The sequence below is a fragment of the Chiloscyllium punctatum genome, chromosome 5, assembly GCF_047496795.1.
Source record: "Chiloscyllium punctatum isolate Juve2018m chromosome 5, sChiPun1.3, whole genome shotgun sequence".
NCBI lineage: Eukaryota > Metazoa > Chordata > Chondrichthyes > Orectolobiformes > Hemiscylliidae > Chiloscyllium > Chiloscyllium punctatum.
The window spans coordinates 109,810,633-109,830,854 of record NC_092743.1 but is presented as its reverse complement, the minus strand read 5'-3'; the positions used below and the strand labels follow the sequence as shown (position 1 = coordinate 109,830,854).

The following is a 20,222-nucleotide window of genomic DNA, read 5'->3' as shown; positions in this document are numbered from 1 at the left end:
CTTTCTCATGGGCTTCTTAAAACTAAGCTAATTACAAATACCAAAGCAATTTCTATCCAGTGTCAGTTGAAACAGCCGAAGAAAGGGTCTGCAGGAAAACAAGTGGCTATCGCCCGTCATGTGATGTCCAAGGTAACCTTTCAATTACCTCTCTTAAAGAAACCACTTCAGAGTCCTGCAGAAGTTGAAATAAATCCATTCTTCCGCAGGCTTTCAAAACCTAAGACCTCCAAGAACTATTAAGTATGAGGTATCTTTGTAACAACTACTTTACAGAAATCAATTTCTAAACAAAGTAAGAAGGCTCCTTTAGGTACGTGAAGAGAAAAGCATTAGTAAAGATGGATGTATATCCCTTATAGTCAGAGACAGGGTAAGTTCTAATGGGGAACAGAGAGTTTGCAGACCAATTAAGTACATGCTTGCATTCTGTTTTCACAAAGGAGAATACAAATAATGTTCCAAAAATGTTGGAGAACCACAGGATCTAGTGAGGTGGTTAAACTGAAGCAAAGCAGTAATAATAGGGAAATGTTGATGAAATTAAAGGCCGATAAGTCTCCTGGGTCGAATAAACCTATATCCCAGAGTACTTAAGGAAGGGACCTTAGAAATAGTGGAAAGCATTGGTAGTCATCTTTCAAGATTCAATAATCTCTGGAACAGTTCTGTTTGGAGAGTAGCTAATGTAACCTCACTATTTAATAAAGGAGGTAGTGGGATGATGCTAGAATCCATTCTAAAAGATTTAATAGCAGAGCACAGGAACAGGATTGGACAGTTGACATGGATTTGTGAAAGGGAAATCATGCTCGACAATTTTTTTTGAAATTCTTTGAGGATATAACTAATAGAGTTGATATGGGGGAGACTTGGATGTGGTTTATTTGGAGTTTCAGAAGGCGTTTTGATAAGGTTCCACATTTTAATAAAAAAAAGCATGTAAAATTAAAGTGGTTGGGACTGGGTTTGTGTCCTGATATGCATAGAGAATTCATTAGAAGACAGGAAACCTAAACATAGGAATAAATGGGTCTTTTTTGAAGGTGGCATGGTGTAACTATAGAAGTACTGCAGGGATCAGTAGCTCAGACCCCAGTTATTCACAACACATACTAATGATTTAGATGAGGGAACTAAATAAAGTATGCAATATTTTCAGGTGATACAAAGCTGGGCGGGAGGGTGAGCTGTAAGGGGGATGCAGCGATGCATCACTGTGTTTGGGACAATTTGGTGAGTGGGAAAATGCACAGCACATGAGGTTATCCACTTCAGTAGAAAAATCAGGAAAGGTGGTTATTATCTAAATGGTGATAGATTGGGAAAGGTGGAGGTCTGACCAGACCTGAAAGTAAGCATATAGGTGCAGCAGGGAATGAAGAGGGCAAATGGTTTTAGCCTTCATAGCAATAGGATTTGAGTACTGGAGCAGGGATGTCTTGCTTTAATTGTATAGGGCCTTGAAGAGACTACATTTGGAATATTGTGTGCAGTTTTGGTCTCCTTATCTGTAGAAGGATGTTCTGGCTGTGGAGGGATTGCAATGAAGGTCTACCAGACTGATTCCTGGGATGGCAGGACTGACATATGAAGACAGACTCCATCAGTTAGGACTATATTCACTGGAGTTTAGAATAATGAGAGGGAATCTCAAAGAAATTTATCAAATTCTAACTGAACTAGACATAATAAATGCAGTTCCTGATGACCTGGGTGTCCAGAACCTGCAGTCTACATATATATGGGGTAGGCCATTTTGCAGTGAGATGAGAAGACATTTTTTCACACAGAGTGATGAGCTGTGGAATTCTCTATCAGAGACAGTGGTTAAGGCCAAAACTGAATATTTTCAAGGAGTAGTTGATATTATTCTTAGAGTGAAAGGAAACAGATGGTATGGGGAGAAAGCAGGGACATGTTACTGAGTTGCTGAATTACTGATCAGCCATGATCACTTTGAATGGCAGAGCAGGCTCAAAGGGCCAGATGACATGTTCCAGCTCCTTGTTTCCTTTCCATGATTCTATCCGCCTAGTAGTTGATTTGATTAACTGTCATTTTGGTAGCACCCACCTTGTTCATTACATTGCTATCTTTGACACAGAGCCCAAGCTTGATCCCTTCAAATGCACAAATTTCAGAAATAAATTCTACTAAACAGCACATCCCCAGAAGAGATTATGAAAGCATGGATCACAAAAAGTTAGCATGCACTTAGGAATTAGGAATGCTTGCCTTATTGAATGGAGAATGGTACACAAAAGCAGGTAAGTCCTGCTACAACTGTTCATGCAATTTACAAGATCACATCTAGAGTACGACAGAAGAGTTTTGGCCTTCATACATAAGGAGGAATAAACTCATTTTCTAAGTTTTCATAAACTTTAGAGAAGATTCTTCAGATGAAAGGATTGTCTTGGCGGAATTGTTGAGCCCATGCTTACTGGAGTTTAGAAGAATCATATGTGGTCTCATTGAAATTTAAGGTTCTGACGTGACTGAAGTACATGCTAAAAATTATTCCTGCTATGGAGAAATCTAGAACTAGGGAACACAGTTTAATTAAAAGAGTTTCCCATTTAGGATGGTGGCGAGATAGAATTTCTTCTCTCAGGACTGTCAATCTTTGAAATTCACTGCTGCAGAGAGCAAGAGACACTGAAAATATATTCAAGGCTGAGTTAGATTTTTGTTCTATGAAGGAGTCCAGGATAATGGGGGAACAGGCAGGAAAGAGAAGTTTAGGCCACAATCTGATCCTAATAACCTTCCTTAATTGAGTAGAATCAATGGAGTGAATGATCTCTTCCTCCTCATATTTCTTGAGTTCTTATGTTGCTGAGAAAGGTGATGAAAAATTATTTTCACTTGTCAATAATTAGATATAAATATATACTTAGCATTAGAAACAAAGAGGTAGTTCGCAGAGTATTTTTCACAGAAGAGATTATCAAGAATATGGAATGTATTATCACAGCAGCTCTTGAAGCCAAGCCAATCATAGCAATTAACATAATGAAATAAACAATCAATGAATAAAAATATTAGAGGTGCAAAGGTAGACTGGAGAAATGAGACATGTGGAGTTTGAAGCATTATGATCATTTGTTTTCAGAACTTCTGTGGGTGGCAAGGTGGTTCATTGGTTATCAATGCCGCCTCACACTGCCAGGGATCTGGGTTTGATTTCACCCTCGGGCGACTGGCTGTGTGGAGTTTGCACATTCTCCCTGTTTCCTTTGGATACTCCAGTTTCCTCCCAGTGTCCAGAGATTAGGTGGATTGATTATGTCAGCTATCTATAGTGTCCAGGAAAGGATTAGCCATGGGAAATGCAGGGATCGGGTGGGAGGTTGGATCTGGGTGGGATGTTCTTTGGAGGGTCGGTGTGACTTGATGGACCAAATGGTCTGATTCCATGCTGTAGAAAATCTATGATTCTTGTCTCATATTTCATGAATATTGCCTAATAATTGTTTACATCACAAGAACACAAGACTTCGATCCAGAATGTCGTTCACTCAGCCCCTTTACCTCACTCAGTCAGGTCATCGTTGATATGTTTGTAACTCCACTTTGCTGCTGGTCACCCCACAAACCCCATTACCCTGGACTCCCCTGTCAAAAATCGACCCTGTCTCCACTGCTTTCTAGGAAAGACAATATTCCATAGGTTAATAACCCTCAGTAAAAGAAACGCTCTATCTTTGTTGTTTATCAAGGACCCTAACTTTTAATGTGTGACTCCTAGTTGAAAAGTCCTCAGTGAGGGGGTGAATCCTCTCAGCATCCACACCAGCAAGTCCCCTAGGATCTTGTGTTCCTGTAAGCTGTTCAAGAAAACATCACCACTACCTTCAGCACAGTTAAATGCTTACCTAACCAACAACACCGACATCCTGTGAATGGGTTTTTAAAAGTCATACCTTCTCATTCTTCTAAATTCAAATTACTTTTATTCTAATGTGTTTTGGTCGAGCTCCTCAACTTTTCCTTGTGAGCTTACCCCTTTATCCTAGGAATTGTGAGAGTTAATCTTCTTGGAAAGACTTTTAATGCAGTTAAGTCCCTTCTAAATTAAGGAGACCAAAATATGAGCTTCTGCTGACATTTGGCACCCCTTGAATTTGTTGCAGGACGACCCATGTGCAGGGAGTGTGGATCAGGGCATGTGCAGTAATGTGGACTTCAGCCAGCCCAGTTAAATGGGGTGCATGCAGACACTGTTCAAGAGTAACAATCAAACGTGCATGTGCAAATGTCTCACTAAGTTATGCCGAGTGGTGTTAGCAAATGCAGCCATTATTGGAATTTAAAAACCAATCATAAATGTAGTTTTGAAGTGATACTGGAGTCGAAACATAATTTCGGTCTTATTCAGAAAATCAAAGCTAAATCAAATTAAATTAAATCAAGATGTTGTAATCATTTTGTAATGGATAGAAGTGGAATAATTGTTGATAATGAACATCCTTTACCAGAGATTTCTTTGTTCAGTTCTGTACAGAATAGCGAACGTGGGAAGAAACTTGGCAATGCAATGATCTCCACGAGTCGTAGTATGGTGCAAACAGGAAAGGCAGTCGGTAAGATAAAGCACTTCTTGGAAGTGTTTGTTAAGTAAATAATTTTCAATATGAATGCAAATAGAAATAGGTGTATTAATTGCTGATTATCCAGTTTCCCTTCCTGGTAAGTATGTCGAGCTGACTTAATGGGTAGGTTCCCTGGAAATGCAGTCAAGCTTCCTTTCAAAAAGTCAAATACCAACCCTGAATTTCCCTCAATCCTTACAAGCAGCACTCTTATTTCCAAACATTTTCTCTTGAATACATCATTGCCTACCAAGTCCATCCCCCACCTTTCTTGCAACTTGTCAGGAACTCAACAAAATTTGTGGAAACTAAATAACAGCAATGGAGAAAGCAGTGATCCTAAGGAATGACAAATCAATATGAACAAATGTTTTCCATCAAAGAAACAAAGTGTAAACATTACCCTAACTACAAATACCCTAACAACAATCTTCCAATGTTCTTTCAGTTAGGGAATCATTCCCATAGACTGGGAAACTGCTTATCTCAATCTCCCTTTTAAATAGTTGAAGCAAAACGGGGAATTATAGACATGTTAGTTTTCCCAAATTTGTTGTGAAATCGCTGGTTTATATGAACTTCCAATAGGCATTTGATAAAATCCGTCAAAGAGGATTGTCAACTTGTGTTCAATTTGTGAACTAGTTCAATCTTAAATTCCCATGAGCATCAACTTTACCTAACAAAAAAGGGAAAGTGGACAAGTACATTTATTTTGCATGATGTGACTCATGTTCTGCAAGATCTGCATTTATAAGCATAGATTTATAATGAGATATTCATAGAACATGTTAACAGACAAAACTGTAGCAAATATAAAGTCATCCACTTTGGATCTAGTAAGGCCCAAGTAACCAAAGGGTGGATTAGGATACTTCATAAATTATTGAAATCCAGAAACAGTGAAGGACCATCTTATGCTAAGCTAAGGCCACCACCAGATCAGCTATGATCTTAACAATTGGCAGAACAGGTTCAAGGGCCTAAATAGACTTCATCAAAAGACCTTCATCGAAAATTATCCATTCCTGATGAGGGCTTTTGCCCAAAACGTCGATTTTCCTGCTTCTCAGATGCTGCCTGACCTGCTGTGCTTTTCCAGCACCACTCTGATCTTGACTCTAATCTCCAGCATCTGCATTATCCGTTTTCGCCAAGGGTCTACATAGCTCTACTCCTTTTCCATGTTATGCCAATGGTTGAATACTAATTCAGTGCCCAAGAAATGCTACAACTCATGCTAAAAGACTACAATCTTAGAATAACTGATATAATAGTTATATTAATTACATCAAGAGTTATATCCCTTTCTTCAGTGCACAAGATTTGAGTTTTGGTTGCTTTGCAAATAGACATAGGTTGTCAAGTGTGTTATCTAACTTTCAAAGTATGTCCATGATTTGAGTATCTTGTCTACCAGTCAAGTGTTTTTAGAGAAGCAACAGAAAACAAATGCAACTGAAAGGAAATCAGAAATGGTATAGAAAAGAATCACTTGTCCCATTATGTCAGTCTCAGCTGAAAAGTCAATTCAACCAGCCTGATCTCACTTTCCAACATTTGATCTGTTGTCCTGCAGATTACTGTATTTGAAGCATATATCCAATCATCTTTTAAAAGAGTTATTTGAAGCAGTACATTAGACTTCCAGCACCCCCGGGTGAAGACATTTTTCCTCACCTCCCCTTTAATCCTTCCATCAATCACTCTAAACTTACGCCCCATGGTCATTGACCTTTCTGCTAAAGTAAATATTACAATCAAATCTCCCGTCAGCCTCATCTATTCCAAAGAAGACAACCCAACCTATCCAGTCTTTCCTCATACCTATATTTTTCCAGTCCTGGCAACATTCTTGCTCATTTCCTCTGTACCCTTTCTGCTGCAATTATGTCCTTTTTTTTAAAGTAGTGACTAGATCTTTGCACAATACTCAAGTTGTCACCTAACTAATCATCTATACAATTTCAGCATAACATTCTGGTTGTTTAATCTGTATCTCAGCTGATAAAGGAAAAGTTACATGCTTCACCATTTTACAGATTTGTTCTGTTATCTTTTGGGTTCAATTGCCATTCACTGGAATTGTACACATCTCGTATTCTCCCATTGTGTATCCCTGTTACTTATTTAAGTCCCCCAAATGCGTCACCTCGGGTTGATTCACATTTATCATCTTTCAGCCCACTCAATGAGTCCCTCCTGCCATCTTCCTACAGTCTACAACTATCCTTTTCAGTGTTAACCATGGGGGTAATTTTTGTGTCATGTGCAGGTTCTTGATCATGTTGCCTGCATTTCCGTCCAAATCATTTAGATAAGATATAGGAGCAGAATTAGGCCATTTGGCCCGTCAAGTCTGTTCCGCTGCACGATCATGTTTGATATGTTTCTCAACTGCATTCACTTGCCTTCTCCTTGTAATGTTTGATCCCCTTACTAATCAAGACCTTACCTATCTTTGTCTTAAATAAACTCAATGGTTTGGCTTTCACAGCCTCCTGCTTCAAAGTCATCACTCTCTGAATGAAGAAATTCAGTTCAAAAGAATTGTCTCTTCATTCTGAGACTATGCCCTTGGTGGTCCTAGTCTCTCCTACTCGTGGAAACATCTTCTCCATGTCCACTCTATCCAGACCTCTTAGCACCCTGTAAATTTCAATCAGACTCTCCCTCATGGTTGTAAACTTCCATCAAGTATAGACACAAAGTCCTCAACCACTCCTTATATGACAAGCCCTTTATATAGTCGTACAACATGGAAACAGACCATTCCATCCAACCAGTCCACACTGACGATATTCCCAAATTAAATTAGTCCCACTTGCTGCATTTGACCCATATCTCTCCAGATCTTTATTATTCACGTACTTATCCAAATGTCTTGTAAAGCTTGTAACTGCACCTGCATCTACCACTTCCTCTGGTGCTTCATGCCACACTGAACCACTCTGTGTAAAAGAAAATGCCCCTTGTATCCTTAAAACTTTTTCCTCACCTTAAAGATATGCCCCCTAGTTTTGAACTGCCCCACCCTAAGGAAAAGACCTTTGCTATGCATGTTAAAAATGCCCCTCATGATTTTATAAACCTCTGTAAGGTCACCCCTTAAACTCCTAGTCCCAGACTATCCAGCCAATTTTTATATATAACCTTCCATCCCCAGCAACATCCTGGTCAATCTTTTCTGAACTCTCTCCAATTTAATAATCTATTTTCTATAGCAGGGAGGCCAGATCTGCATACAGTATGCTAGAAGATGCTTCATCAGCATTCTGTATAACCTCGACATGACTTCCCAACTCCGATACTCAGAATCATTCTTGGAAACCTCCTCTGGATCCACTCCAATGCCAGCAAATCTTTGTGTAGATATGGGACCCTAAAACTGCTTACATGTCTTAAATGTGGTCTGGCCAGAGCCTTACACAGCATCAACAATGCATCTCAGCTCTTATTTTGTGGCTATCTTAAATGAATGCCCACGTTGCATATGCCTTCCTAACTGCTAACTAAAGCTCCATGCTAACTTTAAGAGACTCCTGAACTAGGACTCCCAAGTCCCTCTGCCCTTCAGATTTCCGAAGCCTTTCCCTGTTTACACCTCTATCCTTCCTATTAAAATGTATAACCTCACACTTTGCCACATTGTATTGCATCAGCTACATCTTTGCCCACTCGCCTAGTTTCTGTAGCCTGCCCGTATTCTTAGCACTATCTATGTTTTGTCACCTGCAAATTTAGCAACAATGCCTTCAGCCCTTCATCCACATCATTAATATATAACATGAATTGTTATTCCAACACCATGCCCTACAGAACTCCATTAGTCACCAGCTGCCATCCTGAAATAGACTCCTTTATCCTGCTCTTTGCATTCTGCCAGTCAGCCAATTCTCTATCCATACCAGTAACTTTTCCCTAACCTTATGGGCTTTTATCTTACTTAGCAGCCTCCTGTGCAGTGCTTTGTCAGTGGCTTTCTGGAAATCCAAATAGATCATGACTACTGACTGTCTTTTCTCTAACTTGCTCATCACCCTCTCAAGAATTCTAACAGATTTGTCAGGCATGACCGTCCCTCGATGAAGCTATGCTGACTCAATCTCTTTTACCGTGCACTTCCAAGTACTCCACAATCCCACCTTTAATAATGGGCTCTAAAATCTTACTGACGACCAAGGTCAGGCTAACCGGCCTATAGTTTTCTGTCTTCTGCCTCCCTCCCTTTTAAACAGGGGTGTTATATTAGCCACTTTCCCAGTCCCCGGGACTTTCCCTGACTCGTGTTTCCTGAAAGATTGCCACCAATGCTTCTATAATCTCCTCAGCCATCTCATTCAGAATTGTAGGGTGTCATCCATCCAGTGATTTATCCATTTTCACACCTCTCAGCTTCCCCAGCATCATCTGTTTAGTGATAGCCACTACATTTACCTCTGTCCCTTGACTGTCTTGAAGTTGTATTGTTACTAATGTCTTCCATCATAATGACTGAAGCGAAGTACCTATTCAGTTCCTCTGCCATTTCTTTGTTCTGCTTTACTACTTCTCCAGCCTTAGCATCTAGTGTCCATTCATCTCTCTTACCTTTTAGATATACCTTTTAAAGATATCACTAGCTAGCTACCTCTCATATTTCACCCACTAATCTTAATTCACATTGCCTGATGAAACTTTTATGCTGTTCCTGACTTCACTTGTCAGCCATCATTGCCTTATCCTCTCCTTAGCAGAAATCCATCCCAAGGAAGAAGTAACATACTGTGTCTCCCGAATTACCCTGGGGTAGCATGGTGGCTCAGTGGTCAGCATTGCTGCCTCACAGTACCAGGGCCACGGGTTCGATTTCAGCCTCGGGCGATTGTGTATGTGGAGTCTGCACATTCTCCCCATGTCTGCATGGGTTTCCTCTGGGTGCTCCGGTTTCCTCCCACAGTCACAAAGATGTGCAGGTTAGGTGAATTGGCCATGCTAAATTACCCGTAATGTTTGGGTATGTGTAGATTAGGTGCATTAGTCAGGGGAAATGTAGAGTAATAGGGCAGGGAAATGGGATACTCTTCAGAGAGTCAGTGTGAACTTATTGGGGTGAATGGTCTGTTTCGACACTGTAGGGATTCTGTGAGAAATTCCTGCCACTGCTACTCCACTGTTATCCCTGCTAGGCTCCCCTTCCAATCAACTCTGGCCAAACTCTCCCTCATGTCTCTGTAGTTACTTTGGGGGTTCCTTCACCTTCAGCTGCCTAATGAAGCCTGACTTGCCACACATCACTAAATGCAGAATTGCCATTTTTTCTAGTGGGCTCTAACAAGCTGCCCAAAATAAAATCTCAGACAATTTACAAACTTCTGTTCTTGAGGTCCATTACTAATCTGATTTTCCCAGTCCACCTGCATATTGAAGTCTCCCATAATTATTGTAATAGAATCAGCATCTAAGAAAGGCACTATCTCCTGACTTATTTTCTTCCTCACAGCCTGGCTCCCGCTAGGACTGCTGTACACAACTCCCACCATGGTCTTTTTTTCCCTTTGTAGCTTCCCAACTGTACCCTCTCATATCCTACATCTTACAAATCTGTAACTACTTGCTTTCAATTTAATTTAATTTCATACTAACAAGGCAACCCCACTCTCTGCCCATCTACCTGTCCTTTCGATAGGATGTGTTCCATGGATATTTAGTTCCCCGTTCTGATCTCCTTACAGCCATGTTCCTGTGATACCCACATACCTGCTAATTTCAATCTGTGCTACAAGCTCATTCACTTTATTATATAAGAAAAAACAGGGTATGTAGTACCTGTACAGCCCCACTGGTACTAGTCTTCTCGTCCTAAAAATACCCATCAACAATGATAGTTTGTTTTTTGATGAACCAATTTTGTATCCACTTATATTTCACTGCATTCCACAGGCTTTTATTTTAAAACCAGTTCACGACATGGAACCTTGACAAAAGTCTTGCTAAAATCCAGAGACAATATGAAGTGAGCTACTTTCAATCTTCCTTGCCTTTTCCCAAAAGAAAATCAAATTAGACCCAATCTTCCTCATACAAGTTCAAACCACCCTTAATTATTCTATGCCTTTCAAGGTGTCAGTTGGTTCTCTCAGAATTGATATCAGACGATTACTGGAATCAGCTATTATTGAGGTTACAATCAAGAACGTGGTGCTGGAAAAGCACAGCAGGTCAGGCAGCATTCGGGGATGAAGGGCACTTGCCTGAAACGTCGATTCTGCTACTCCCCGAATGCTGTCTGACCTGCTGAGCTTTTCCAGCACTGCACTCTGGACTCTGATCTCCAGTATCTGCAATTCTCATTTTCTATTATTGAGGTTAGACTAACTGTCCTGTGATTATTCATTTTATCTCCTCCCTCCCTCCCTCCCTTTTTAAATCAAAAGTTACAACATTATCAATCTTTTAATCCTCCAGCACCACACTTGTATCCAGTGAGAAGTGGAAAATGACAGTCAAACCTTCCATTGTTTCCTCCCTGGAATCTAGGCTGGAGTACATTTTATCCAGCCCTCAGTCTTTCCTAATACTGTATTCAAAGTTTGGGAGAAGATTTGTAGCTCGGGCGCTCCTTGTTGTAGTTCTGTTCGCCGAGTTGGGAATTTGTCTTGCAAACTTTTCGTCCCCTGTCTAGGTGACATCCTCAGTGCTTGGGAGCCTCCTGTGAAGCGCTTCTGTGATGTTTCCTCCGGCATTTATAGTGATCTGTCTCTGCCGCTTCCGGTTGTCAGTTCCAGCTGTCCGCTGTAGTAGCCGGTATATTGGGTCCAGGTCGATGTGTTTGTTGATAGAGTCTGTGGATGAGTGCCATGCCTCCAGGAATTCCCTGGCTGTTCTCTGTTTGGCTTGCCCTATAAATGGTAGTGTTGTCCCAGTTGAATTTATGTTGCTTGTCTTCTGCATGTGTGGCTACTAAGGATAGCTGGTCGTGTCGTTTCGTGGCTAGTTGGTGTTCATGGATGCGGATTGTTAGCTGTCTTCCTGTTTGTCCTATGTAGTGTTTTGTGCAGTCCTTGCATGGGAGTCCCTGAGGATGTCACCTAGACAGGGGACAAAACGTTTGCAAGACAAATTCCCAGCTCAGCGAACAGAACCACAATAATACTGTATTTGTTGGTTTAACTATACCACTGGCATACATAACTGTAAGGTCAGCTTTCTATTTTATATATGTGCGCAAGGGACCTTAAAAAGTTCAAATACAGATGCTTGAAATATGCAACAAGTCTGTCATCATCTATAAAGAAACAAGACAGATTCCAAAGTTTTAGCTGTGCGCCTTTAATCAGAAACAAGGACTGATTTATTATACTCTTTTGAACATATTGAATTACTTGCTTTGTATTTAGTTTTGTTTTAAATTATGCTTATGTTTTTACAATTTAGCTAAATTGCAAAAGCGTGTGACCTGCATATTGGGATTTGAGGTTTGTCCTCATTTCCCTGAAAACTGGTTGAATGGCAGCCTGACTTTGCTGCTCCTCTTCCTTGTAAAATTGCTGTTTTTCTGTATACAGCTGTTGTTAATTGTTTTGTAAACTGAATGGTTTAATAATTGTTTTCAGAATATATTATTTATTTTTTGTTGTTTCTTGATACAGGTCAGTCTGTAGGAGGGGCACTGACAAGTGCCAAGTCTGCTATGACTTCTTGGTTTTCTACCTTCAATCAACAGGCCACAGCACCCTACTCTGAAAGGCAAAGTGGGAAGCACTGATCACATCAGAGGTGTCACATTGCATACATGCACTGGATATGTCAATATTGCAGAGAGAGCAGGAACTCAACAGTAACCATTCCTTTTACAAATAAATCAAACTCTGTACCTTGTTTCCAGTGCATAAAATGAAGATAGATCAGTGTTTATGTATGTCATGTATATAGTTACAAAGTTTTCACTATTGAATGTCTGCTGATTAAATGTAAAACGTGTTTTTGAGCAATTCTTAGTTGTTTCACTGACTGTCACAGTAATCAATTTTTCCTCATTTTATCTTAACAATAAAGGGCCATGGATTAATTAAATTCTTCCCCCTCCAACTAATACACTTTCAGTTTTTTCGTTGGGGTTATTAACTATAAGTTGGAAAACAGGTTACTTTTTCATTCAGTTTTTAAACTCTGAACAACTATTTGCAGACACTGCCACAACTGCTAAAAAGTGTAATCATTTTTAATTAGGACCCATATCTGTTTTTAACTCACTTTGGTCAGACAGCATTCACTGGAACATAAATTCCAGTTTTTAAGCAAAATATTATGAAATGACCAGTACATGCATTACAATAACATTAAAAGTAGCAGTAAAAAAGCCAAATTCAATTACCCCTGCCTCCAAAGAATGCAACATATTCAAATCATGAAACTGAACACTAATTTTAATCAATTTTTATGACATTTATTGATTCCAGTCCCTAACTTTGATTTGATAGTGTGCTGGTGCATGTAACAATTAACATTTTGCAGAGCTTATATCCAGCCTAAAGAATTGAACCAAACTTTGCAAATATCACTGTCCAGTCATGCTCTAAGATTTTTTTTTGATTTTGTGAAAGCCATTCTCAGCATATTATTTACCTGTGAAGTTGGTTAGAAATTGTGAAAAGGAAGCTTAAAATACAGTTCAAAGTATTCTGATATCAGAAAAGTTATTTTTGGATGTTGCTATCTTTTCATTTAGAAAGTATTCAGATGGTCTTTCGTAAAAGCTACCAGAGGAAATAGACAGGGTTACCTACTTTGCCATCTTTGAAAGATGGGTGAGTAGTGAAGTTCCATATTAGGATCTTTTGGGGCTGTGGGAGGGGTTTGGGGATGGAAGGGACAAGAGAATTAAACACTAATCTGTTTAAAAGTCCTGTTTATAGCTTTTTTTTTAAATATTGGGTTATAATGTCTTTCAAATCAACCAAGACCACCTATAATCTTCAAAGCATCACATACAGTCCTTATCCTGTCAACCTTCTTTCACTTTTAATCCATCTGGTATGCAACATTGTGAACTATGTCATCCAAATACCACCTTCTGAATGCAGAATCCATTTATAGCTGCATAAGACGACTGTCAAGAGTATTGTTTCACAAAAGATCTTTGTAACGGGTTTATCCCATAGTTGTATTTTATTCAAATATTTAAATTGTGAAACTACAGAGATGTATACTATAGTTCGTTATTCTATAAAAACTATAGCTTTGCAAATGTTTTCCTGTTATCACTCTAAAGTGTACTTTGATATAAATATTACATACCAAAAAAAGTACTCCTACTTGTAATTATGTCATTGGAAATGTTTTCCTGTTTGAGATTTTTGCACAGCTGTAAACTTGTTTAATTCAGAATTGATTAATACTTCCATAAAAATGATTTCTCCAACAGCAATGTGTTGAAGATCTTATTGCTTTGTTCTACATAGAACATGAATCTTGTTTATTCAGTATACAACCTATATACTTCATAAATCTGCTAGAGAACAAGCTATCCCCAAATTAGGTATTGGATGATTGACAATGAGAATTTTTTTATCAAGATGGGGCACGAAATGATAGGCTCAGGACCTCCGAATCAAAGGAGGGCATTACAATAGCTGAGGCACGAGTTGACTATGACAGATGGGGCAACATTTCTTAAAATATTACAGTGGTGAGATATGACAAACAAAGTGCACATGGGTGAACTGCAATTATTCATTCCTGTATGGTGCAAAAGTAAAATGGGAAAGGTTTTTGGGGTGGGGCACAAGCAATATGAGACAAGACCTGAGCATTGTCATACACCAGTCACTGAAGGTAAGCATTCATCTGCCACTGATAGTCAAGGCAACAAATTGGAAGACTATTTCAACACAGCAGCAGAGACCTCTTGCTGCAATTAAACAGGGACTTGGTGAGACCACACCTAGAATAGTGTGTAGTTTTGGGCTCCTTATCGGAGGCAAGATGTTCTTGCTTTAGAGGGAGTGCAGCAAAGGCATCTCAGACTGATTCCTGGAATGTCAGGGTTGATGTATGAGGAGAGATTATATGTACTGGAGATCAAAAAAATGAGGATGGAGGGAGTCCAGAACCAGGGATCTCAGTCTAAGGGTTCAAGGTAAACCATTTAGGACAAAGAGCTAAATGGCCCATTTCTGCTTTTCATGTTTCTATTGTGCAATGGGACAATGTTCTCTAACTTTTCCAAAGTTTGGAGACACAGTATGATATATTCCCAATACTAGAGCAACAAAATGATCCCTGGAAATTGTGAATATCAACATAGAACATAGGGAATAAATTCTGGACTTGATGCACAAAGTTCCACTGTAATATCAACTGCCAACTTATCCACATCTAGATGAGAAACTTTTCCAAAATGTTTGACATGCAGAGGTTAGTACTGTATGGATATTCTAAGTTCTGCATCACAAAAAGAAAGCAAACATTTACTTGTGAAGGTTTTTAATAAATTAATTTAATTCAAAATACAGTGCCAGAGGAACACAATGCAGCTGAACATGCGAGTAGGGATTACATGAAGCACCTGTGCTCATGTTAGAATGGAGAGCCCAACAACTGCTAGTGGTTCCTGGGAGTTATGCCAGAGCAGTGCTGGGTCAGTTCTGCTCTCCTGCACGCAGGATACAGTTCATTCTTGAAACATTTCAGTCAAACCAACTGTATTAAAACCTAATGGCTAGGATACTTATACACAATCACACTACAGTAACAGTTGCCTTAAATTAATGAAATACAAAATAAAGACCTGGTTGTTACTCACTAAAACTTGTTTTACAAATGAAAATTCAGCAGCAGGAAGTTGTAATATGGATGAGCCTATGTTACTTGCAATGTGGAGGAACATGAAGTGATTTAAGCTCCACACAGACCCGCACTACAAGCAGCTGTCAGTCACTGAACAGCCACCCACTAATAAATCTGGTAAACTACCAGCTGCTTGGTAGACCTGCAACCTGGAATAAATGGGAATATTTTATGGAAATTAGAGAACACGGATTGAATAGATACAACCTTTGACTGAACCTGCAGTCAGCCACCTTGCTCAGTCTACTTTTTCACTGGGACAATCCCCATGATTTCTTACCTTTGTGGTCAAATCCAGGGATAATTGTGTAAGTAAAACAATGTTTCTCTTGTAAATTAGTCACATTGTAACAATAATACAATAATCTCTTTAGCAGAACACATGGTATCTAGGAGTAGATGATACAACACAACTGGATTCTCAGTTATTTACACAATACTATGCAAACTTAGTGACATGCTGTGCTGAACACAGTTACTGCTTAATCTGTTAGACTAAACCCTGTCATGATCTGGAAGCTTGTGACGTACATATTGCTGTTCTATGCATGTCTTAGGAATCCACAGCACGTGCCCATTTTTCACTAACTATTCAACGGCAAAGCAACCACATCGCCATCCAATTCAAATTCATCTGCTCTATCTTGTGAGAACAGAGATGGTGGAGGTTTCCACAGAGATTCTTCCAGACACGAGGGGTAAAGTTTCCCCATAGTGCACCGAAAATCTTTGCCAAGGTCCCAGAGGACTCTCTCTGAGATAGACTGCCGCAGGATCCATTGGTCAAGTTCCATGTTGTACTGATAGATTGCATACTTGGGTTTCTCATTCATGTGAGTGTCTCTCATGAACACACATAGACAGTTCAAGACCACTACTGCTCTCACACAGGGGTCAGAGTAGCGCTTTGCAGGGATATTAGTTGCTACCTTCCACTCATTTTTCATCACATCATAAACTTCGACAGTTACAGATGAACCATCAACAGTGCTTGAAGGTATTCGAATGCCTGAGTTATTTCCAATATGCAAACCACCAATGTAGAAGATTTTGTCTCCAAACGCTGCAGCTGAAGCAAAACACCTGCTTGTTTGACGTGCAGCCATTTCAACCCACGAGTCAGTACGTGGGCAGTAGCAAAATGTTAGATTGTGTGCCATGACATAAATGTAGTCTTCCACTGCTACTGCTGCATTCCACTGCCAAGCACAAGGCAAGGGCGTAACTAAAGTCCATTCATCTGTTTCACAATTATACCTTTCCACCGTCCGTTTGTTCATTTCCCCTCCAACACTGTCCCCTCCAATTGCATAGATATATCCTTCACAGCAAACCAAAGAAGGTCGGTTGCGAGCACACAACATTGGACTCTTTGGAACCCATATGTTCTGTTGAGCATCAAAAAGGTAGAAACAATTCACAGGTCTATAAGCAGCCTGAAGTTTGCTTGCCTTGCTATTGTTGCTGATTGGCGCTTTTAAAGGGACTTGTCCACCTGCAATGTAAATGTCATTGTCAGGAGTAACAAGTGTTCCTACTCTTTGCAAATCTCCAGGAGGATTACGGAGTTTATACACCTTCTCTGCCTGAGGGCTGTAGCAAACAGCACAAAAGGAAGAACGAGGACTTTCACTAGAGGCTTCAGTGAATATCAGCATCTCTTCTTTAGTCATACCAAGTCTAGGTTTGAAAAATTTTGGCATAGATTTATACAATCCTTGCACCACTACAGACTTATCATTAGGTGGTAAGCCTTGGAACCATGCCCTCTGTGTTACCTCAGAAAGTGCATCAATTCTTATTTGGCCAAGGACTGAAGATAGATATTGGGATCGTGATTCAGTGTCATATTCAAGCCACACCATAGCAGCTTCACGGACTGTCTCTTCCTTCTCCACATTTAAATTGTCACTGCTGAGAATATCTATCAAAAGATCATGTGAGAGCTGCAAAAAAGCATCTTGATGGTAAACAGCAGTAAATTTGTGCTCCACCATTCGCTTTGCACATATTTTCAGTTCTTCGCAGCTGTATAAATCTGCAAAGCTCAGTAATCGGACACAGTTCTCAGCATTAATTTTCTTTATTAAATATTCTCGACAACGTTGAGATACGGTTTCCACCTGCAAGAAGAGGAAGACCATTTAAAACAATAGGATATTCTTTCGAATTATATACATTAACTTCAAATCAGACTTCACTAACCTTTTTCTAACATGATCTGAAACTATTAAAAGCAGCTAGTCTTATTAAAGCACATGTCCACCGTTCAGTCACAGTAATTCAGCCTAGCACTTCTTATTGCGAATGATTTCATATGTTCAAACAAATGCAATAAATGTGAAGAAAAATTTAAATAAATTTAAACAAACTCATTAACAAGATCTTGTGCCTAGTATTGTCAGATATCCTTCTCCTCCTCCTTTCCCCACTCCCATGGATGCTTAACCATGCTGTGATGTCTTTAAAGGCTTTCACAACAGGACCATGGTACGAGATAAGCACAAGGTTAGGAATTACATTCATTTGAAAGATGTATTTCGATTAGTTGGATTAAACATGCCTTGCTGAAAACGTGTTGCTGGAAAAGCGCAGGTCAGACAGCATCCAAGGAGCAGGAGAATCGGCATGGCCAAAACATAGATTCTCCTGCTCCTTGGATGCTGCCTGACCTGCTGCGCTTTTCCAGCAACACATTTTCAGCTCTGATCTCCAGCATCTGCAGTCCTCACTTTCTCCTTAAACATGTCTTTCCCATTATAGCTTCTACATTACAGTTTCACAGTTAAATTCCAAATTATTTTGTGTTTTGCAAGAACATAAGAATAAAGTGCAATAGGCCAGAGAGCATCCAGTCTTCGCAGCAATTCAATATGATCATTGTCGATGTAAATGTGGTCATTTGAAACTTTCATATCAAGGTCCCTTACTTTGAGACTGTTGTCTATCAAAACTATTGAACTTGACCTAAAAGGTTTTTCACTTTGGTCACAAGAATAGAAAAAAAACAAAATATTTTATAAAGAGGTGCAACATTTGTAAGCATTCATGTTCAGAAAGACAAATGTGCTTGCACAGGTCAGTCTGCTATAACACACATTTCATCAATGCAAATTTGCTGTATCGCGATTGATGAATTCGGGACACTGTTTCTAATGCATGAACTTTCAAAACGAATGTTGGCTGTAACAGGATTACATCACCAATACTAAGTGCTGTTTCTGAAGTGCAATTTTCTATAACGCAGGATAGCACAAAAACTCAAACCACCATGTTATAGAACTACCTGTACAAGGAATGTGGAAATTTAGTATACCGGTGCAGCAAGCAGTTCAGAAAAAATGCATTTTATTAGATTAGATTACTTAGGGCCTGTTTCCACACTTCGGCCCAACAAGTCCACACTGCCCCGCCGAAGCGCAACCCACCCATACCACTACATCTACCCCATACCTAACACTACGGGCAATTTAGCATGGCCAATTCACCTGACCTGCACATCTTTGGAGTGTGGGAGGAAACCGGAGCACCCGGAGGAAACCCATGCAGACACGGGGAGAATGTGCAAACTCCACACAGTGTGTCGCCTGAGGTGGGAATTGAACCCGGGTCTCTGGCGCTGTGAGGCAGCAGTGCTAACCACTGTGCCACCCACCTTATCTTTTATTGCAAGAGATTTGGAGCACAGATATAAAGACATCTTGCTAAAATTTATAAAGAATTTTGCTTAATGCACATGTGAAGTATTATGTACTGTTTTGGTCTCCACATTAAAGAGCTGATCATATAAAGATGAGGTGAGTAGAACTTTTTTTTAAAAAACTCAAAGGGTTACAAATCTTTAGAATTCTCCATTCCTGAAGGTTGTGGATGCTCCATCTTTGAGCACACTTAAGATTAGCGTAGACAGGTTTTAGTCTCTGAAAATCCAGGAATATGGGGAGCAGGCAGAAAACAGGAATTGAAGCCAAAGGTGAGCGACCATCAAAATTAACAACAAAGCAGGTTCAACTGGTCATAAGGTAAAAACAACGAGGTAAAAACAATGACTGCAGATGCTGGAAACCAGATTCTGGATTAGTGGTGCTGGAAGAGCACAGCAGTTCAGGCAGCATCCAAGTAGCTTCGAAATCGACGTTTCGGGCAAAAGCCCTTCATCAGGAATAAAACCTGATTTTAACCCTACTGCGAATCCTCTTGCAAGGATGCCTGCCTTGAAGAAGTTTTCCTCCTCTCTGCTTTATTCCTGATGAAGGGCTTTTGCCTGAAACGTCGATTGCGAAGCTACTTGGATGCTGCCTGAACTGCTGTGCTCTTCCAGCACCACTAATCCATCAACTGGTCATAAGGTCTACTGCTCTTTTAGGTTTTTATTGCAAAACTGCATCTTAGTTATTTATGCACCAGGACACCCAAATCATTCTGTACTGTAGTGTTCTACAAGTTCTCACCAATTAACTAATTTCTTAAATATTCCTGTCAAAGTGAACAAAAATCACCTTTTCCCATATCATATGCCATCAGCCAAATATTTGTAACCTAATTCAAACCCCTTTCTAAACTGTCTTGACAACTTGTTTTCCAACCTAGCTTTGTCATCAGCAAATGTAGCTATCACAAATTCAGTCCCATCATCCAAGTCAGTGATTATAGATTGTAAACAGTTTAGTGCCTAGTACTCCTTAGTTTGCCAACTGCAAATAACCGCATATCTGTACTTTCGGCTTGCTCTTAGCTAACCAATTCTCAATCCATACTAATACGTTACCTCCTACACCTGGAAGTGTGATAATG

At 39.8% G+C, this 20,222-nt stretch overlaps 2 protein-coding genes across 5 annotated transcripts in view; one reads left to right on the top strand and one right to left on the bottom strand.

The window, feature by feature from the left end:
- Nucleotides 1-14,003, top strand: part of avl9 (AVL9 homolog (S. cerevisiase)) — a 92,096-nt gene extending 78,093 nt beyond the window's left edge. The window contains exons 15-16 of the mRNA XM_072571031.1: nucleotides 4,501-4,589; nucleotides 12,230-14,003. Coding sequence (XP_072427132.1) covers nucleotides 4,501-4,589; nucleotides 12,230-12,345 — 205 coding nt within the window. The 3' untranslated portion in view covers nucleotides 12,346-14,003. The remainder of the gene's footprint in view (nucleotides 1-4,500; nucleotides 4,590-12,229) is intronic.
- Nucleotides 14,004-15,048: 1,045 nt separating this feature from the next.
- The window catches only part of kbtbd2 (kelch repeat and BTB (POZ) domain containing 2), a 29,578-nt gene continuing 24,404 nt past the window's right edge, over nucleotides 15,049-20,222 (bottom strand). For all 4 annotated transcript variants that reach the window (XM_072571034.1, XM_072571032.1, XM_072571033.1 and 1 more), the window contains exon 4: nucleotides 15,049-17,551. In XM_072571034.1, the coding sequence (XP_072427135.1) occupies nucleotides 16,013-17,551 (1,539 nt within the window). In that variant the 3' untranslated portion in view covers nucleotides 15,049-16,012. The remainder of the gene's footprint in view (nucleotides 17,552-20,222) is intronic.